Source organism: Gracilinanus agilis, chromosome 1 (assembly GCF_016433145.1).
Source record: "Gracilinanus agilis isolate LMUSP501 chromosome 1, AgileGrace, whole genome shotgun sequence".
NCBI classification, from domain to species: domain Eukaryota; kingdom Metazoa; phylum Chordata; class Mammalia; order Didelphimorphia; family Didelphidae; genus Gracilinanus; species Gracilinanus agilis.
The window spans coordinates 282764172-282786983 of NC_058130.1; the positions used below are offsets into that span (position 1 = coordinate 282764172).

At 36.5% G+C, this 22812-nt stretch overlaps 1 protein-coding gene across 1 annotated transcript in view; it reads right to left on the reverse strand.

The window, feature by feature from the left end:
* Nucleotides 1–22812, reverse strand: part of SEMA4D (semaphorin 4D) — a 99371-nt gene that overhangs the window by 54420 nt on the left and 22139 nt on the right. The window contains exons 8-15 of the mRNA XM_044680004.1: nucleotides 18508–18683; nucleotides 18262–18418; nucleotides 11217–11439; nucleotides 9530–9645; nucleotides 7483–7655; nucleotides 7325–7368; nucleotides 5801–6139; nucleotides 3029–3232 (exon numbers count right to left, since the gene is read on the reverse strand). Coding sequence (XP_044535939.1) covers nucleotides 3029–3232; nucleotides 5801–6139; nucleotides 7325–7368; nucleotides 7483–7655; nucleotides 9530–9645; nucleotides 11217–11439; nucleotides 18262–18418; nucleotides 18508–18683 — 1432 coding nt within the window. The remainder of the gene's footprint in view (nucleotides 1–3028; nucleotides 3233–5800; nucleotides 6140–7324; nucleotides 7369–7482; nucleotides 7656–9529; nucleotides 9646–11216; nucleotides 11440–18261; nucleotides 18419–18507; nucleotides 18684–22812) is intronic.

The following is a 22812-nucleotide window of genomic DNA, read 5'->3' on the forward strand; positions in this document are numbered from 1 at the left end:
TCCCAAAGTGGGCGCTACTGCCCCCTGGTAGGTGCTGCAGCAATCCAGGGAAGTGGTGATGGCCACAGGTACATTTATCTTTCCTATTAATTGCTAATAAAATTAAAAAAAAATTTAATTTCCAGGGGGCTAAGTAATATTTTTTCTGGAAAGGGGGCGGTAGGCCAAAAAAGTTTGAGAACCACTGCTTTAAACATTGGCATTTTTCATGGCAAGGAGCAATGGGATTTCTTGTATGAGCTATGTAAAAGAATATGACAGATCATGAGGGAGCCTTTTTTCCCCTTCAAAGAACTTTCCATGCTTCTTTATCTCTTGCTAAAATAACAACAGTCCCATTTTTAGTGATCATGAAGAGATATTTTGCCAAACTCCTGGGGTCATGTTCATTTAATTCTTTCTAAGTTGTTCTGATATAAGGAATGGATGCAAAGTGATTTTGGTTAGATTAAGTACTAATAACTTGAGAAAACCATGAAAGGTGAAGGGTAAGAGGTTGCATTTTGAGCTATATTTTGAAGAAATCTAGGAGTTTTAAGAGAAGTTAACAAGCAAGTTCATTCCAGACATGAGGCACAACTTGTGAAAAGGCATGGAAGTGGGAGATGGAGTGTGATGTATGGACCAAGTGGCTGAGAGCCAGATGAGAAGGATTTTAAATACCAGGCTGAAAAGTTTTTATTTTATTCTAGAAGAAGTAGGAAATTGTTAAATATTTTGAGTTGGTGTGTAGAGTGGTCACATGGCAAGATTTGAGTTTTAAGAATATTCACTAAATATTAATGAAGTTATGTGCTAAATATTGGAATATCAACTTGGTGTGGAAGATGGTGAACATCATTATCTAACCACTCTTACCATCACAAAGGTGAGAAAATTTCATTTAGCCATTCCTGCAATTTATTTGCTCAGTGAAGCCTAAATCTATATTGGTAGTAATTCATTCTATTTTCTCTTAGGAGTCCTATGAATCAATGAAAAACTTTCTGAGGAGAGGCCTAGCACTGTTTTCTGCTTAGAAGTCCCTCTGGAATAGTTCATGGGTAGATGATAAATGTAGCTTTCTTAGATCCTGACCTAATAATAATAGCTAGTATATACATGGCATTATAAAGTTTGCAAAAAGCTTTACAAATATTATTTCATTTTATCCTTACAACAATTCTGGTAGATAGATGTTATCCCAATTTTCACAGATGAGGAACATTGTGGGAGGCAGAGGTTAAATGACCTGACCGGTTCATACAGCTAGTGAGTGTTGAATATGAACTCAGGTCGTCCTTAATCCAGGTCCAGAGTTCTATCCATTCTGTTACTAGTTACCTATAGTAACAGAACAAATCCCCATAAAACACAGAAAAAGTGGTTTAACCTTTTTTACTGATTTATATTGGAAAATAAGGCACCAAGCCCAGCTGAAAGAATATAAATCTGGAGTAAGTCAGACTCAGACAACATGCATTTCTGATTTCCTATCTAGCCACAAGTGATAGGGGGAGGAGATAGAAATGGGGAGGGAAAAGAGATGCCAGAGAAAGGAAAAGGCTAGACTAAAATTTTGTGTCTTTATTTATCACCACATAGTAAATGGAGGAAAATAATTAATGCCCATAAGTCACCACCCCTCCATTCTTATCTATCACAGTAAACTCCTATAACCCCTAATCACCATTATCTTTTTTCCTTTACAATCCCCAGTTTGCTATATATCCCCATTTAAACACAAGTCAGAAAAGACTCTTTATGGGTTTATAATCACATTAGTTATAATCTAAATGATTTCCAACTATTTGTGCAGGAGAAGCTAGGTCCATAGGGGAAGGTCATATTTACCTAACAAAACTATTTTAAACAGAGAATGAAGAAAATCACAGAATACTAAAATTCATAGATAACTATGACATTCTTAACTAGTCTGCCATTGAAGAAATAACAAAATGCCAAAGAAGTCCTTTATTAGTCCTGACTGACAAAAAGCCAAATGCCAAAAGCAAAGGCTTTTTGGATTAAGAAAAAAATAATGCCAAACAGCCACATGTTATACCTTCTCCCTTTCTGTCTTGTTATAATTCATCATCATCAGGAAACCCAGTGCTAAGGTTAGTCTCGGCAGAAGCCCAAAGTTGGTATACTCTCATTTTCCCCACCTCCAACTAATGGCAAAAAGTTAAGCTAGCAGCAAATACTTATGTTTACTCTACTACAAAAAGCAAGTACAAAAAAAAGTATAAAAGCCACACAAAATTTATTTTAAAAAGGGAGACTATCAGCAATCTACAAATATTAGTTTTTAATTAATAGTTTATAGTTTGAATAAACTTGTGAATTTTTTTCTTCCATCAATTTTTTTGGCAGTCTTGCTCTATATAGTATGTAATCAGACACTGAAGACTACCTCCTTCTTTCCCACTGCATTGTTGTTGAGTTCCAATTCTATGACCATAAATTAGGAGACTGGAGCTTTGGGGAACGTTCAGTGACTATGGTGCAGCAAGGAAGATTTCCAAGCAGGTGGAAGCTGCCCAGGGACAGTACTCTGACACTTACTAGTTGTGTGACAATGATCAAGTTACTTAATCTCTCTGAGACTCCATTTTCTCATCTGTAAAATAGGGACAATGTTGTGAGGATTAAATGAGAATGTATGGAAAAGTACATAAAACAACCAGTATTTTAGTTTTCCTTCATTAGACCTTGAAGTGAATTCTTTTTGTTAGATTTAAAAACTAAATGAATACTACCTCTCTATCAGCTGGCAGGGCAGAAGGCAATAAGAAAAGGCAGTTTTAGGCTAATTGTTATACTTATCTGAGATTAAAAACAGAAAAAAAAGAAGTTAAATGCAGAGAGTAGTTTTTATGAAAGGCAATAGTGATCAGTCATATCTGAGAAAGAGTCCAAGGAAAGGTACATCAATAAAGAAATCTGCACAAACTCTGAATTATAAGGCCACTCTCTGGTACTAGTGCTTACGGACACAGACAGACAGACAAGGGCACTGTTGGCATGGGAGGCTCCTCCTACTCACCAATTGCCTGACAGAAGAGGTGAAAGATCCCATGGACGTTAACATGCTGTGACTGGTCACTTAGGAAAGGAGGCAACAATATGACCGCTGGGCTTTCTGTGCCAGAGCCCACATCAAACTGGGTGCTGGTGGATGAAGGTGAGCCAGTCCCCACACAGGACAAAAAGGAGGTACCAGTAGGAGGGAAAGGTATAGGAGATGAGGCTGTGACAGAAGAGGACAGAAAAGAAAAAGGGCACTGAGGAAAAAGTTCTAAGAAATGTACCACATGCCAAAGAAATATGAAGAAAATAATAATTAGGAAATGAACATGGGGGATGATCAAGAAAACACTGATCCTAGTTCCTAGTCCTCACCTCCATTTATAGTTCCCTATCCCACCCTTACACACTGAGAAGGGAAACCCTTTAAAACCATCTCCCAAGTTTCCCAATTTTGCCTTGGGCAAAATATTTAGCAAAGATTCAGTTACAAGAAGTTTCACCCAAACAAAGGATAGAACAGTTTATTATTTATTCTGTCACTTCTCATACATACACAATTCAAAATAAAAAAATAAAAAAATCAATCTTATAAAATATACATTGTTCATACTCAGATGGTCCAAATTATATTAAATTGGAAAGTGAATTCAAATATGCACACATGTGCGCACACACAGCTCCTTGCTATGAAAAAAGCCGATTTTTGAAAGGTATTTACAAAAAGGAGAAAGTGTAAAGCAAATAAGGATTAAAACACAATTGAACAATAAAACCTGTATAAAGAGCTGGAGTGAAACAATTTTGGAATGAATTAAAGGTTCTGTTCACAGGCATTTGGGGGCAGTTCAGCCAGTCATTGGTCAATTCTCAACATGTTTCCAGGTAGGGAAGGCATTGACAAGTCATTTAAAAAATCTAGGGTGGGTAAGATTTAAGTAAAAAGAGACTTTTCCATGAAAAAAAAAGATTCATTGTGCCTGGGTAGAAAATTACAGTCATCTTATGGTACCAGTTTCTATAATGAATTCTTAGCATCAGTCCTCCTGTATCACTTCCACAGTGCTAGTAGTCCCTAATCTGATAGTAAAACTTGAGAACAGAGGCTGGTCTGGAACATTCCTTTTATTCTTACTCAAAATCCACAAATGTGACAGTCTTCTGAATTTTTCATTTGTTTTTGTTGAAAAAAACGTTTTTAATGAAGAAGAAAAACCTCTTTAAAACCATCTTCCCCTCATAAAAAGAAAAAAAATGTTATTTTTACTTGAGGCTTTCTGTGCCTAAATGTCTAAAAGCAAAGTGAAAATAAAATAAAACAAAACATTTTTAGTAAGCAAGTTTCCCTGAGACTCTTATGCAAACCAAACCAGATTTTACCCCAGATCTAATCTACAATAAAATCTAGGAGATTCAGCAGCTTCTAAAATTTAAATTACTAGCTGTGTGACTATTGTCAAGTTATTTAATCTCTCTGAGCCTCCATTTCCTCATCTGTAAAATAGAGATAATATTGTAAGGATGAGGATCAAATGAGAGAATGTATGTACTAAATTAAAACACTATTTAATTCATTTAAAATGACCCGATATACTAATGATTAAAACTAAAACATAAGGAACACAATTCAATGAAAGCAAAGTTAAGTCCCAAATTGGACAACAACCTATAATTTACCAATCTGATAAACTAAAATTTCATTTCCAATCTGGAATTAAATTATTTTTTTTAAAAGGCTGCTACAATGAGTGGAAGCTGAAGGTAAATCTCTTCTCATGTAGACTGAAGTGAAGTCAATCTTTTTGTTTCTTTCCCTTTGATAGGAAAATCCTGAAATAAATCAGTAACACAATCTACAGCTCTCCAAAATATTTAAGAACACAGAAATGGTGACTTGACAATGGTCATTTTACTAAAAAGGAATAGAAGGATAAAGAGGTTGGGGGGGAGGAAGAAAATGGGGGTGGGAGAGAGAAGAAGAGAGAGAGAGATACCTAATTAAATAGAAATGTAATGAAAAATTATAGTTTTCTGAAGAATATGCATTTTGCCCTAGGTACTAGGTTTCAGATGAAATTGAATCACTGTTTCTAGTTGGAGAGCCCTCTGCATAGGAACTGTTACAACCAAAGACTTCTGCGCCGTGAAAAACCACAGCTACCTTCATTATAGAAAGAATTTCTCCTTCAGTCACCATCAGCATCTGAGTCAGCATATTTCAGTTCACACTTAACATCAAAGGGCTTGTCTTTGATAGGAAGATCATCTATTTTTTGAGAATCCTCTCTGTCTGTTTGCATTTTGCTGGTTATAGTATCTTGTTCCGTTTCGTACCCTGTGTCCAAGGCCAGTTTAGGTTGCTCTCCATTTTGGTGTGAAAAACTCCCTTGCTCCACCAAAGTTTCCTTTACACTCTGCTCACAATCAGAAAAATCAGATTTTGTTTTTTTCCTACCCAGTAACATAACTGAACGAAATTTTAAACACTGTCCTGGAAGGTAGCCCATATAGCAGTTGTAGGAGAAAAGACAAAGAAATAGAACAAAAAAAAATAAAAAGAGAAACATTAAAAAGCGATTATCATTTGACTTTAGGTACAGGCTCTTCTCTGAATGAACTTCAGGGACAGACTGGATGATGATTTTTGGTTCAGAGACTGTGCTTGTTAAGACATGGTTGGAAGGTTGTGTTACTCTACTTGACGTTGTTACCCACATAATTGACATGGCTGAAGTCTGAGCAGTAGGCCCTTTCGTTGTCATGCCTGACATTTTGGGGGCAACCCCTTTACCTTCTGTTTGTGCTGCTGTCATGGTAGGGCTCACAGTAGTAGTGTGGGGGATCTTTTTCACCTCCAAAACATGCTTAGCAATCACTTGAGAGAATTTCTTATTCTTCACTTTTTCTTCAGATAAACACTGATAAACCCCACTGTCCCCTTCTGATAAGTTGAATATGAGTAAGGCCTTCCCCACAAGGCGGTACTTAGGGCTCTCCACCTTTAGTACACCATTCTGAAACTTCCAAATTACTTGAGCCAAGTTGGACTTTTGAGAACACTTTAATTCTGCTGTGCCTCCATGCTTGAAAAAATGCAGCAGGTAATTTTCTTTTACTTTATCATCTTTATCTGGAATATCAAAATAAATGCAGAATATCAGTTTCTTCCTCTAAGTTTTTAAATGTCTATTTTGCACAAAATCACAATTTAATTTATAATGGTTACATATATTCTTCTAGAATAACTAAGGAATTATTATAATTTGAGGCCTTTCGCTGATGAACTGATTTCCCTGTTTGACTGGACAATGATGAAATTTTTCTCACTGTTTTAAGCGATTGAATGTTAGCTTAGTTGATTAGTCAATCATGATATTCCATTGCCGACCAAATTAAAAAGGAGTTTCCACCAGGTAAAGGAATCAAAGGACATAAATAGACTTGTTTATACATTTTAAAGACCTAATCACATTTCTTGATTGACGGGAATGGGAGTTTCATCCTCTCCTTAATACATGCATGTTAAGGCAAGGCAAAGCTAAGCCCTTGCTAACAACGTACCTATACAGATACATGGAAACTCAAACATGGAAAAGAAAACTCAAATTTCAAAGTTGTTTCCAGGTACATAATTCAAGTATTAGGGGATAAATCAGTTATCAGACAGTTCTAGTTTTGATAAAATATTAATACTAATAAAGGTCAACATTTTGGGTCACTGTTCTTTATGAAAGCTGTTTTTGATTCTTTCATAAAAATTTAGATTTAGAGCTGAAAGTGTCCTAACGAGACCATTTAGTTGAAATCCCTTCTTTTTTTTTTTTTACATGAACCATAATAATGGGACAAATACATCTTGAAAGTAGGTATCAGATTTTAAGGCAGAAAACTTTTTTTTTAAAAATAAACACTTACCTTCTGCCTTGGAGCCAATTGGCTCCAAGGCAGAAGAGTGGTAAGGGTAGGCAATGGGAATCAAGTGACATGCCCAGGGTCACACAGCTGGGAAGTGTCTGAGGCCAGATTTGAACCTAGGACCTCCTGTCTCTAGGCCTGGCTCTCAATCCACTGAGCTACCCAGCTGCCCCCTAGAAAACTTTTTTTAACAAATCAATAAGTTGTAAAGTATTTCATGCTTACATTTTTTAAAAGTTCAGCGAAATAGGAGGCATATTTATTTGTAAGCCTTATTATATATATGTACTTCCTGGACAAAATGACAGCAAAATAAATGAAAACAAAAACAAAAACTCCCAAGTCATCATATAACTGAAAATAACATTTTGAAAAAAAATATTAATGTTTAAAAACTTACCAGTACAAGAGGATGCATCACCACTCATTTTCTGAATCAAACTGCTGAAAAGATAATCACACTTGTGGTTATATATATGTCTGTACATATATATTTTTTTGGTGAAAAAATAGAAATGTAAATATATAGTTCATCCTCATCAACAGTTATACATTTACCTGTTGCTGCCATGTTCTTTGAAGATATCAACACATGAGGTTTTCCATGGATTCCAAGCACAGTAGGGATCCCTGGCTAATACACAATCTACACATGTGCTATGTTTTTCACAGAAAGCAACAGGAGACTGAACCACACCAGAATTGGAACCAGCATAGATATACTTCTTGCCCTGTAAACATGAAAGGAAGAGGAACCTAATCATTTGGGAATATGCATATTACTTAATCATAAAAAATCATTACCAATATTCCTTTATCAAGTACAATGCCTAAAAACATAGCAGACTCTTAACAAATACCTGCTTAATTGGAGCCCTGAAAAGGCACTGGATCAGGAACCAGAAAGTCTAAGTTTGAGCCCCAGCTCTATCACTTGTTAGCTTACTTCCCACTTCACATATTCTGGGATTCAGAGGCATTAGCCTCCTTACTATTCCTTATGAAAGAGACTCCATCTCCTGACTCTAGTTATTTTAACTGGCTGCCTGGCATGCCTGGAATGCTCTCCCTGCTCATCTACATCTTCTGACTTACTTCAAGTCCTAGATAAAATCACACCCTTTATAAAAAGCCTTTCTTGATACATCACAATGAATGCTAGTGCCTTTTCTCTAAGATTGTCTCCAAATTATTCTGTATATATCTTGTTTCTACACAATTATTTGCATATAGTTCCATTATTAGACTATGAAGCTCCTAGAGAGTAGGACCTTTTTTTTGGCTTTCTTTTTATCACCAACTCTCAGCAAAATCACTGACATATAGTAGGTCTTAATAAATGCTTGTTGACTTGACATGTTGAATTGAATAATAAACTCCTATAAACACTTTCACCAACTGCTTAAAGTCCACCTTTACTTAAAGGTCTTTCGTAAAAGGAAACCCGCACTCCGCTTGAGGATAACTTTGTTAGGAAGTTTCTATTTATATCTCCCTCTACTCAACTTTCACCTATTACTTCTGGTTCTGTCCTTTCAGCATCATCCTCTCTTACTGCCAATGCTTCTATCTTCTCTCTCTCTGTCTCTGACTCTCTCAATCTGTCTCTCACACACATACACAAAATGCTTTTTCTCTCTTTTTAAAAGTTTTAATGCCTTTTGCTTTTTATGCCACTGATATTTTCTGATGTATTTCTTGATTACTGAACTCTCTCATTAACAAAGAAAAGTACTTAAGCAAAACAAACCAACATAGAGACTAGGTTATACAATGTTCTGTATCTGTGATTCCCTTTTCTCCCAAGAAGGGGGAGTATACATATCTTTAAAAATCTAAGTTACTCAGTTCCTTAAGTATCTGGAGCAATCTCTTTAGAACGACTTTTCTTTTTTCTCTTCAATGAAATTGTTTCTCATCGTATCTCTAGCATTTCATTGTCAAGAGCTTCTTATATTTCCTGTGTTAACATCCTTTGTAGGATTTCAGGCCAAGACATCCTTCCTATTCTTTCTCTGAAGTTTGGAATTTGCCTTCCCTAAATATGCATTTTAGATGACAGTTAGCTTGCCACTTTCCATGAATTCTCTATCACAGATTCTAAGATGGAGTACTTAGCATGACCTGGATCACAGAATTCCCACAGAGAAAGAAGCCTAGTATATTAGCCTACCCTTATTAATGCTTGTTTTATAATCACAGATAAGCTTTCTGAAATCTGTGGATTTTCCTCCTTTTAGCAGTCATTTAATAAGGAGGATTAGTTTGCTAATCAGAGTTTAAGAGACTGTCAGAAAAAAAAATCTTCTGTTCTAAAACTCCCCTTGATTCTTCACACAGGAAATATCTGTAAGCATGAACTATTTACTATACTTCAGAGTGCAAGGCAGGGGCTATCTTCTTGTTTGTAATTGATTACTTAGCACTTAACATGGTGTCTGACACATAGCAATCACTTAATAAATGCTTGTTGACCGACTTGTAAGACCTAACACAAGGTCTAGAATTCAGGTCTTAACAATTGTTCTCCTATCACCACTATAAGGAAGACATGAACTTAAGCAGGGTTCTGATCCAATTCTATAATACAAGTTTTGTCTTTTACCATCTTAGAAGAGAACAGAAGGGTCTGAACTGGTTCAAAGTCTTGAAACAGTTGTGTTTCCTCAATGATGTGCATCCCATTTTCAGAGCTAACTGCTTTGTGAAGGGCCCCTGTATCTGAAATAGTCAAGGCCAACAACATCTCAGTACCATCATTTTAACAGAAGATATAAATAGCTCATTAGAAGACTCAAAGAAATAATTATGACATAGATATTATTATTTTTCTTACAGCAGTAACAGTAAAAAAAATCTTTAATATGTCTTTCTAAAGAGTGAAGAGTCCAATTTCTTTACCTTAACTAAGGCTCATTAAAAAAGCCACATATACAGAGAAACTGCCTGGCAAAAGGTACTATGTTTAAAAAAGATTAGAACAGCTGAAAACTCAAGTATGCTAGATGTTTGTTATTTTAAAATCATGGTTCATCTTTTAAAAACAGGCAGAATTTAAAAGTGCTGTTGCTGGTGCAATATTAACTACATGTAAAATGTTCTGCTCTAAATAATTAGCTTAGATAAAATCATAGTATAAAATCATAAAATCATAGTATAAAATCATAAATTCAGCAAAGATTTATTACATACCTACAATGTGCAAGGCACTAGGGCTGGGGAAAAAAAAGTAAAAAGCAAAATGGCCTCTGGCTTTAAGGAGTTACTTAAGTATTACTAAATTAATTCTGATCTTTGGACCACATGAATTCTTAAAATGTTGCTGTCCTGACCCAAAAAAGAAAAATGTCTCCTCAGTTAAGACTAACTTACTAAATAATCACATGAATAAAATCTGGATGGAAATAACCCAATTGATTTCCTAACTTGGGCAGAAGCAAAGTTTCAAACTATATTTATTACATAATGAAGATACGAATTTGGTAGAGTTAGATTTTTCTTTTCTTTTTTTTTTTTTTTAAACACAGACCTCCTATCCTAGAATTGATACCAAAGATTGGTTCCAAAGCAGAAGAGATGTAAGGTTAGGAAATAGTGTTGGTAACCCTATGGCATGTCTACCAGAGGGGCTGCTCCCCTCCTCCTCTCCGCTGTGCCTCAAGACATTTCTCTCATCACCATCCCCTCTGCCCAGCCGACCAATGGAAGCACTTCCTCTCTCCCTCTCTGGGGTAAGGGGGTGGCTCACATGCGATGTGAAGGTTGCAATTTGGGTATTTGGCCTCTAAAAGGCTTGTCATCACTGGGCTAGACAAATGGGATTAGGTGACTTGCCCAGGTTCCCACAGCTTGGATGTATCTGAGGCCACATTTGAATCCAGGACCTCTTGTCTCCAGGCTTAGCATTCTATTCACTGAACCACCCAGCTGTCCCTTTTTTCCATTCTTGAAAAACCTGTTCTTCATTTGGTAAAGTGGATATATTATATTTACTTTCCAAAGGAAGTTGAAATAGCATCTCAAACAGAGGAACTGATAGAAAAGGCATTAAATGTATCATATTCAGAAGGTGTTAAAAAGCACAATTAAAAAATAACATCAGCAACTTGCACTCTTGATGGCTATTTCTTAAGAATATTTTCAAATTTTAGGAAACAGTCCAGTTTATATTTTTATCACATAATTTGTGTAATCAATAAGTAAATCTTAATTTTTTAAATCAAAATTTGTTCAAGAATTGGATTTGTCTATGGATGAACTAATGGTATTTGAATGTAATTTTGTACACTCACCTGTACTGATGAACATGACATCATATACTGTCTTGTCAAGTGCCTGGATCCTATCAACCACAATTTGTGTATAATTCACATCTCTTTTTATTAGCCTTGGTCTGTTTGTCATTGGAACCACAGAATCATCCATTAAAGGGTGATCTTTCACAAACTGGAGTGTTTTGTCTGGCAAGTTCAAAGAGCTACTATAGTTGGCTGCTCTTGCTTCATTGTTGATACACTGTAAAAAGAAAATCCAGGAAAACGATCATATCACCAATCTTCATTTATTAGCAATAAAGATATTATAATTTATTTATATATTGCTTTTAGGAACATTCTTTAAAAACTTGATTCTTGAGAAAGATTAAAATAGTATTTTTAAATCCATAAAATTAATCTTCAAGTAATTTCAGTAAGTGTTATAAAGCTCTTAGGAAATGTTTTGTTTTAAAATTGTTTTGTCTTGCAAATGACTATCTACCTTTTATGTAAGAAAAAAAGCTTTTAAAAACAAATCAAAATTTGAATGAGTTTTTTACTTCTTATTTTAATTTCTATCCAGCAATAGAAGAATGCTATGCTTCTAAAAGAGAATCTGTCTAGGCCAAACACACATTGATACATTAATCCACATACTAAGTATTTTTAAAATTTAGATGAATTCTTAGCTATTTTCATATTAAGATAAAGAAAAAGCTAATACAGGAAAAGGTGTCAATAACAAGAAATACAGCTCTGTTCTATTTCTGTGGCCCACTGATTTATAGGAAGGCCAAAACATGTGACTATAAAGATGAAATTAATATTTTGGGAAAGGTAACTGTCAACCTAATATACTTTGATGACTCAGTGATCTCAATGAAGCTTGGAGCTTCCTCCAGCAATAAATATTGCAACACATTCATGTTTTCTCATCCTGTGCATCTTGGTCAACAGATCGCCCATAAATCCTTCAAAAGGGGTCCAAACAACATGTTGGGGACTTTAAGGATGGGATTTGTGCAAGGGGGATGGGACAAAAGGAGCCAGAGACAGTTGGTGACAGTTACTGACAGTTGAGACCAGAAAGAATTCTGGGAAATTCTCCGGAGGAAGGAGGAGGAGGAGAGGTCTTCCAGCGGAGGACTGAGAGAGGGAGGAGGTGGACATCCCAGCTCGGATCCAGTCCTGAGGGCTTCCAGAGGATCTTTTGTTTGGAAATTGAAACCCTGATTCCCTGATCAAAGCCATCCCTTCACATCTCACCCATCAAGACTTCAACCATCAAGTCAGTTAAGTTTTTGGACTCCATTTTGGGAGCTATCTCTTAGTCCCCTTCTCCCATTATCCAACCTTGCTAAGAGACTCCCTTTCAGTCAAAACTTACAATTATAGAAAAAAGACAGAAACAGAAAACTAGAAATAGAAACAGAAGGAGAAGGGGTAGGGGAAGAAGCTTAGGAGTGGAAACCCCAAAGGTTCCCTCCTGAGTGATAGACCCCATAGAAATAGAGAAGAGGGCACCCAAAAAATCCCTCTGCCCTTCATCCCTTTCCCCAATCTCTGAATTGTGAATAATAAAAGCCATTCATTAGTCAGATAGTGTTCCAGAGTGCCTGAGAGACAACAAGGGAGAGGGGAACCACAGCTTGGTCTGGCTGCCTCTATCTTGAAGCTGGATCACCCACTGTGAAGTTGACTGACCTTGGGGGAGGCTTGTGTGAATCCTGCCCTCATTCAGAATCAGACTGGGTATGGGGTACCACATATCTCATCTTATAGGGAAACCTCACCCCCAACTCCTGTGGGGTGGCACGACCATCCAGACCACCCCTATTTCTAGTTTTCTGTTTCTGTCTTTTTTCTATAATTGTATAATTGTTTCGGGGTGACACCCCCTCAAAGTCTCCCAGAGTATATTCGGCAACAGGGGAGAGCTGGAGGACAGAGTCAGCATAAAGACACTCACTCACTCTCTCTCTCTCTCTCTCTCTCTCTCTCTCTCTGTCTCTTTGTCTCTCTGTCTCTCTGTCTCTCTCTCTCTGTCTCTCTCTCTCTCTCTCTCTCTCTCTCTCTCTCTCTCTCTCTGTCTCTCTCTCTCTCTCTGTCTCTCTCTCTGTCTCTCTCAAACATTGGTTACTGGCTCTCTTTATTATTACAGGACCTTTCCCCCAATCTTTTTACAATATGTGGACAGTGTAACATATGAGTAACTATTTATTAACATTTCAAAGTACATGGCCATTCCGCCTCTTTTTTTTTTGAATCTGTGATGATATCATGTATACCACTTCTAATAATTTCTTTACTTGGAAAAATACTCTAAGCTAGTCAGATATTCCATTGCCTTTCTGGTGAATTTCAGCTTCTTCAGAGAAGAAAATTCCATAAATTTGCAGTGGTATACAATCACCAGATGACTTGAGTTCCAAAAAAATAAGTTTTTGTTTCAAGGAGATATTTGGGTAGATCATTAAAAATACTGTGCAAGTTTACAAAATGTATTCTCTTCCCCTTTGTTAATTATGGTACTAGTTCACTATTCATCTATAGTTTCTTTCCAAGATATGTTTACCCACATACCAGCTTTATAGATTGTCCACCCAACTGCATATCATGCCCTGGACAATAAAGATTCTTCATTCATTAGTTTTTCCTATGTAGATTGCTAAACTGAAACTTTTTGAGTAATTATAGATCTCAATGAGGATGCTTTACAGGACTGCTAGACTTGATTCAATCATTATAGTATTATATAGAAACAGGTGAATCTTTAGAACCTCATCACATTCAGATAATTCTTCTTTCATTTGAATTTTGTTCAACAATTTCCATGACAATGGAAAACGTCTTTGGCAATCAAGCACTTTATTCTTTGCTACTGGTATTAATAATCGCTCAGTTACTAAAATTCTCTGCCATTGTTCAAGGACTCTTATATGATTTTAACATATGCATAGAAGGTGACATGTTGTATGGTAAATTTTAAAGGATACATTTTGCTTTATTGAATCAGATGTTTTTTCATTCAAGCACAGACAAATTAACCTTTCAGTTAATAATGTAACTGTAAAGATGTGGTCAGTTATAAACTATTTGTCAAAGTATGACTGTTTTCTTTTTATACTTCATCAAGGATGCCCTCAATAATAGATGATATACATATTATTTTATTCTCAAATCATTCCCATATTATTCTCAAAGACTCTGAAGCATTGGAAAAGTAGACATATGGGTCATTGGTCACCAACATTTTTTCCTCACTTTTTTTTGACAGAAAAATGTCAGGAAATTTTTCTGCAAGTTCGGTAACCCGAAAAAAATAATTTTAAAAATCTTGACAGACCTTTTCTATTTTTTTATCTGCTGGTATCTTTAGAGCCTTCTGAGATGATCTCAAAAAAGTGAAGGAGTGAAAAAGAGGGATACACTGGGAGAAGGGGGAAGGTACAGGTAGAATAAGGAAGAGTATCTCACATAAAAGAGATGCGCAAGGAAGAGCTTTCTTAAATGGAGGAGAAAATGGCAAGTGTATGGGCAATGTTTAAACCAAACTCTCATCAGAATTGGCTCAAAGAGGAAAGAATACATATAATATGTATGTATGTATGTATGTATGTATGTATGTATAAACACACATACTCATTTGGGTATGGAAATCTATCCTACCCAATAGGAAAATAGGAGGGGAAGAGGATAAGGAGAAGAGGATAAGAGAAAGAGGAGGGGATGACAAAAGAGACAGCAGATTAAGGGAAGCAGTGATCAGAAGCAAAACAAACTTTTGAGAAGGGACAGGATAAGAAGTGAGGGAGAGAAGGATAAACAAGAAAATAGGATGGAGATACACAATTAGTAATCATAACTGCAATTGGGATGAGCTGACCCATAAAATGGAAGCAGATAGCAGAATGGATTTAGAAATCAGGATCCAATAATGTTGTTTAAAAAAGATATACTTGAAACAGAAAGACATACACAGGGTTAAGGAGACAGAGGAGACTATCATGCATTAGCTGAAGTAAAAAAGGCAGGGGTAGCAATCATGACTCAGACAAAGCAAAAGCAACCAACAGACCTAATTAAAAGAGAATGCGGGGATGGAGGGGGCAGCTGGGTGGCTCAGTGTATTGAGAGCCAGGCCTAGAGACAGGAGGTCCTAGGTACAAATCTGGCCTCAGACACTTCCCAGCTGTGTGACACTGGGCAAGTCACTTAATCCCCATAGTTGGAGTTGTAAACTGGTCTAATCATTCTAGAGAACAATATGCCTAAAGGGTTATAAACTGTACATATCCTTTGACCCCAAAATACTAGGTCTGTACCCCAAAGAGATCAAAGAAAAAGGAAAAGGACCTGTAATATGTGTGTGTGTGTGTGTATGTGTGTGTGTGTGTGTGTGTGTGTGTGTGTGTACCCACACACACAATATTTATGGCAACTCTTTGTAGTGGCAGATTGGAAATTGAAATCCATTAACTGGTAAATGTCTGAACAAGTTGTGGTAAATGATTATGATAACATATATATAAGAAATGATGAGAGGGAAAGTTTCAGAAAAACAGAGGAACTGATTAGAACATGAACTGATCAGAATGAAATAAGCAGAACCAGGAGATCATTGTACAGCATAACAAAAATACTGTAATGATGATCAACTATCAATTGTGAAAGACTTAGGGGCAGTTAGGTAGCACAGTGCATAAAGGGCCAGGCCTAGAGGCAAGAGGCCCTAGGGAGCCTCACACACTTCCTAACTATATGACCCTGGGCAAGTCACTTAGCCCTAGTTGCCTAGGGCCCTTGCTACTCTTCTCTCTTAGAACTGATACTAAGACAGAAAGTAAGGGCTTTAAAAAAAAAAAAAGACAGCTACTCTGATCTAAGAAAATTTCAAAGGACTCATAATTAAAAATGCTTTAACAGAGGAAATGAAAGAACAGATGAATGAATGAACAGATGAACTCAGAGTACAAACTGAAGTATACTTTTCTCACTTTAAAATTTTTTCTTGTTTTTTTTTTTTTTGCTGTGATGTGGCCATTATAGGAATATGTTTTAAATGATTTCACATGTATAATTTATATCATTTTGCTTGCCTTCTCAAGTGGGCAGAGGACGAGGTTTGAGGGAGGGAGAAAATTTGGAACGCAAACTTAAAAATAAATAATTAAAAATAAATAAATTTTTAAAAAAAGAGTTGGGAGGTATTAGATAGGATGATGAAGACTGTTTGATATCATAAAAAATTGAAAATATAAAAAAGCCTTCTGAGAGGATATGCATTAGGAATATCATCAATATTTCTGTAAACTTGTTTTTCTTCCACTGCTTTTTTGTTTTATAAGGCAACACCATTCATAATCTTTCATTATCCTTCCCTTTAAGATTTTACAAATAAATTTATACTCCAAATAGTACTGTCTTTAGTTGCCATCTTTCTCTGCTGGGCAAAAAGATTCTTGGCTCCTTTTGGTCTTTTTGTTGTAATGATTATTTCCATCTGGCAGCTACATGACATAAAGGACAGAACTCTGGACTTGGAATTGGGAAGATTTAGCCTCAAGTTCTGCCTCTAACCTAGTTGTGTCACCCTAGGAAAGACATTCAATTGTATTTTAGTTTCCTCACCTCTAAGATGAGAATTAGTAATACCTGCCTCACAGAGTTGTTGTGAGGACCAAAGGAGTTGACATATGTGAAAACCTTTGCAAACCTTAAAGTGCTACATTAATGCTACCTTTTAATTATTATAATAAATTATATTTCCTTAGGAAAAGGTGATAGTCTGTGATATGTATTTTCATCCATTTCATTTTTTTAAGCAACAAGATTGTGTGAATAAATAAGGGTAGATTTATTCAAAATTTATACCATAACTTGAACTTTGATTTAACAAACTGATAGTCTAACTATACATAGATTATTTAGAAATGATTCCCACATTGTTAACCAATTTTCTCTTGTTAAAATACAAGCATTTCATGTTTAAGATGCTTGACTTGGTCAGATTATGGTACACAGGCATAAGAAATCCATGTAATCTACAACCTCTCATTTCTTACTCATGAGCCATATTTTCCAACTTATTTTTCCACATTCTCACTATGTGCAATAGTACATAATCCCAATTTATCTTCTTGTTAGTCTTTCTGTAAATGCTCACCATTATAATAAGAGATGATCAAATACCACATGAAATGATTATTCTTATGGATTTTGTACACATTAAAAACCTTAAAAAGCTTTTATTTTACTTTCCAAAGAGAACCTCTGAACCATCTTTCCATTAAACTGCAACTTCCTTTTACGCCCTGGTTTCATTTACAAGAAGAATAGCAAGGCAAGACTGACATGACTCAGTTTCTAGAGGGGCTTCCTTTACAACATTCACAAATAAGTTAATATTTAAAAACAATCTAAGAATTGTGTAATTTGTAGCACCTTGTGCCCTCTTTTTTGCTACTGTCTCATCATCACTGAAGAAGGAGATGACATGAGTAGGGGAGAGGGAACAGCAATTATTACAAAACTCCAAACTGATTTTTAAAAATTTTGTAGTTTAATAACCTACACAAAATTGACTTCCTCAGAAAAAAATTTAATTAGTATATCCTGATGAAAATTAATGCCTGATGTTGCGTATTAGTAAAGGTCCTTGCCAAGGAATAGGAATCTTTTATTTTGTTACAGAAAATTTAAATTTTTGTTGCTTCTTAATACAGCCTCACTTTATTGTGCTAGATAAATAGCTTCCTGCTATAGTTACATGTAGCAATTATTGCTTCTCACCATGAAAATTAGAAGACAAAACATTGAAAAGATGTTAAAAGAAAAACTAAGAGTCATAATTTCATTAGTCCTTTCAATCACAAAATAGAATCAACTCCTTCACAACAGGAAACCAATCCACAAGCTGATAGGGAAATAAAAAGTTGCCAAGTCAATCAAATACACAGTAATCAGACTTTTTGTGTTGCTATCATCCTTGTAGACTTCCTACGTAGTGTCCTACTTTGCTTTTTTAAAAAAAGATGAGAAAGCTTAATCCATGTTCATCCTGACTTTCTTCTCTACTCACCGCTCCTGGACGAGGTTTGGGAATCTCTCCACTATAACGGACCCACTTTGTGTGGGACTGTTCTACAGTGGCACTCTGCATGTATTTTCCTTTGGAGAAAACTTCTTCCACAAGAGACATGTTGTATGCACACACTGCTGACAGCCCTACATTATTCCTAGGTAACAAAGAAGAAATTGTTTTTTCTTGATGACAATAACCTATTTTAGGAAAATAAAGCTAAAAAATTTATCTCATGGCACTTACAACTGTGGAGCGAAAACTGCATAAAATATAGGTTCTTTTAAATCAGGAGATTTAAGGATAAAAACATCATTGATCACATTGAAGATAAAATTGCTCTCTGGTATGGAACAGATTAATCTGGCTTTTAGAAAAGAGGTCCATTTCTTCTGTAAAGTCCTTAAGCCTCCTTGGTCGCCCTAAAATGCCAAAGGGAAATAGAGTGTATAAATGTTTTCCACCTTGATTAAATAGCTGTATGTAAAACATTTCCATTTGTTTTGGGGTTATTTTCTTTTTTCTTTTTTAATTTTAATTTTATTTTGAATATTTTCCCATAATTACATTTTTCATGTTCTTTCCCTCTCCCCCAACATCCTCCCTACCCCCCTGTAGCTGAAGCACAATCCCACTGGGTTTTACATGTATTAACACCTAATTCCATATTATTGATAGTTCGACTAGAGTTATCGTTTAGCGTCTACCTCCCCAATAAAATCCCCATCAGCCTATGTGTTCAAGCAGTTATTTTTCTTCTATGTTTCTACACACATTTTCCTCTGAATGTTGCTAGTTTTCTTTCTCATAAGTCCTTCAGCCTTGCTCTGGATCCTTGCATTGCTGGTAGTAGAGAAGTTTGGGGTTATTTTCTAAGAGAGTCATATTTCTAGAAAGTTAAGAATCTGAATTAAAACTGAAAACCACCAATACATAGCGCTAGTATTACCAATTTGTACCATGTATATGTGTAGCAAATGAGACTTATGACTCTTAGGGTTGCTAGACATTTAATTGTCCACAAAAAGGAAACAAAGAAAAGGAAGTTTGAGGAATAAATTACACATAAGAGTCACCTGGATTTTCCAGGCTTCATCAAAGGTTAAGTAGAGTAGATTGTTAAGTTTTTTCGTTATTACCAACAGAACTCTATTCCTTATATCAATGAATATTTTTTGTCATTTGAAAATGCAAAGAAATCTTGCTACTGGCCCTAAGAAGAAGAGATGCATCCCAGTTGTTGGTGGGTATTGTAATGCAGAGATGCAATCTAGGCATTTACCCTGGAAAACGCTAACTGTAGAATTTCTGGCAGTTAGCCAGCCTTAGAAATCTGACAAGGTACAGTGGGCCCCAGAAGCTTCTTGTGAAGAGTGGAGGGGTGAACTGGGCTCTGCCTTTGGGCTGAAACCTTGCCTTGAATCTGTGCTTTTGTCTTTGGACATTTGGGGTTTAGCTAACTTCTCTGGACCTTCCCTGACCTTCCCTATTCTATCCCCCTATTTCCTTCCTGATTTTCCTGTGGGCTTTGGAAGAAGGGTGGATTTTTGGGTTGTAGCAATTAGACTTAGAGGATTTAGTTCCCCATAGACAAGTAGGGCTTACCCTTGAAACAAACTATTCCCTGCTTTATTGTTTTAGTACTCCCTAACCTCAAGGGCAGCCAAACTTCCCTGGCTGAGAGAGAGCAGGCTCTCTCTCAGTCCAAGCCATTCCTGTGACCCTCCTCCACCTGGAGCTTCTCCCTAGCAGCTGTTAAGAGAAACCCTGTACCTTCTCTCCTTTATAATCAACCCTGAAACTTTAATAAACCCCATGTTACCTAATCAAACCCTTTGCTAAATCATTGGCTCAACGACAAGTGAGGGTTGAAAGAGGGAAGGAACTATTCTCTTTATTTTCCTGAGGGAAGCTGGAGGTGTCCATCCTGGGAGGAAGTAGTTGTCTCTATACTTCCTCCTGGAAACTCTTCAGTTTCACTGACAGGGAGGAGCCTTGGGACTCCTTCTTTGTGGACTTGAGAAACTGACTAGAAAGCCCTCTAGTCAGATTCAAACCACTTCTGACTGGCCTTAACCTTTGTGTCTGTAGAAATACCATTTTCCCTGGAAGAGTCCAGCCTTCCTCCCCCAGTAACCTCTGTCTCTAGTCTGAGTGTCTCCCTTTTGCAGCTGCCTCCCCTAATTACCTCATCATTTCTCCTTATTGTTCATTATACTACCTTGTCCTCTATTTCCCTAAACTCAGCCATCCCCTTACATCTCTCCTTACCACCTCAATCCACTATTGCACCCTCCTTTCCCACCAAAGGACCAAAACCCCCCTTTTACCTTTTCTTTATCCCCTTCTATTATAGTATACATATTTGAACTGACTAATCAGTTGTGCTGTCTTCCTGGGAGCTATAGCTAAGATATGACAAAAAAAATACTGCTAAGATTTAAGATTTTTCTGGGTTCTTGGCTTTGCTACGACCTGGGCAACTATAGTTTAAGTTTATTTACTGATCTGGGCCTCAATTCTTCTATAAAATGAAGGGTTCTGGGTGAGATGACTTCTAATGCCCATTCAAATTCTGTGTCTAGTCTATCATCCCCTGATCTTTGATTCAAAGCTAAAAAGGAGCTTGGAGATAATCAATTCCATAGCCTCACCTCACACTTAAAAGGATAAATGATGTGTCCAAAGATACACAGGTTACACAAAGCTGAGATTGAATCCAGGTCCTTTGGCTCCACAATCACTGCTCTTGATGCTATACTACAGATTTAAAATGTGTATGTCTTCTCTACTGCACTGTAAATTTTTGAAGTGCTCTTCCAACATCAAAAATACCCAAGTACTAATAATTACTTATATGGATCTTATAGAAGAGAAAAGGACTTTCCTAAAGCTGGTAAGAACTTAGGTCCTCTAAGTCTGAATACAATAATATTTTCCATGATCAGATGATAGAGGAGGAGTCCAAAGGGCTCAGTGGAAATGGCAGTGAGAAAAGGAAGAGGATTGGGGAGATCTAATGCTGAATTTAGTATGAGGGTTGGATAAAGAGGAAGAATAACAACAAATTGTCAGTGTGCTCCCTTATTCTGCTGATCCAAAGCATCCTTGTTCCCAAGGTGATATACATTTGTGGGAGGAGAGAGGGGTAACAGTCTACCCCCCTCCTCACTCTGGTGCCAGAGCCCCAGGCTTGAGGACCCTTTAGAATGTTAGTTCAGGGGCTAAGAAAAAAGTAGAAGCACTGAGATAAAAAGTACATTCCCTCCCCCCAAGATGTTGGTATCTGGAATGGACTTTGGTCTCTTCATATTAGTTCTATCTCTGCTACCTGATTCTCTCACATTAAAATTTCACAGCTTAGAACTCACAAATGCCTATTTTTCCAAATAAAGCCTTCTCTAATAACACTGGTCACAGAGTACTTTTATTCTTACACTTCTCTAACGCATTTATCCTGTATTGTAATATTTTATAGTTATCCCACTTCTAGATTATATGATCCAGAAGATCAGGGACAATGATTTATCTAAATTTTGAATCTCTACCATTGCCCAGCAGGGCACTCTATTTAAAGCGGAACTTGATAAATGTTTGATGAATTGATGAATGCTTTGAAGTACTCTCAAAACTTCTGGTCAGTCTTTACTGGAGAAATTCTTTCCAAAGGGCTGGGCTTTCTTAGCTGTCTTTTCTTAGTTTAAATTAACTCTGGTTTCTTTTCCTTTGGAGAATCTTTTTTTTTCCATTGCTTTAATAATTTTTTATTGTTACCTTTTTGGAAACTATTTGCATTACCCTTAAAATTTTGTACACCAAAATATCACAGAATCATATAATTTAAGATTGGAAGGGACCTTAGAGTTTACCTAGTCCAATCCATATGCCACAGATATCCTTACTTTAAATAAAACAGGAAGTTGTCTAGTCTATGTGAAGACCTCCAATAAGGAGTTACCTAACCATTATCTTTTTTTTTTTTTAAACCCTTGTACTTCGGTGTATTGTCTCATAGGTGGAAGAGTGGTAAGGGTGGGCAATGGGGGTCAAGTGACCTGCCCAGGGTCACACAGCTGGGAAGTGGCTGAGGCCGGGTTTGAACCTAGGACCTCCTGTCTCTAGGCCTGACTCTTACTCCACTGAGCTACCCAGCTGCCCCTAACCATTATCTTTTTGAAACATCCTTTTTCACTTTTGCTCAATTTTAAAAATTAGGAAGTTTTTCCTGACATCATGCTTAAGAGTACCTCTTTCCAACTTATACTTGTTGCTCTAGGTTCTGTTCTCTAGGACCAAAATGAACAAGTTTAATCCCTTCTCCACAAGAAAACCCTTCAAATATATTTGCTCTTCTTCCTGGCCCAGTTTGTCAGAGAACTTTAGAGAAATATTTCCCAGAACTAGAAGAACTAGCCAGGGATACTGACCATTAGCATCTGGAATTAGTTGTGGAACCTTAGGCAAATTACCTAACAATCTTGGATTTTCTCTTTTTTTCATCTTTAAGAGCAAAAAAGCTGAACCATATGATTTCTGTAATCCCTTCTAGTC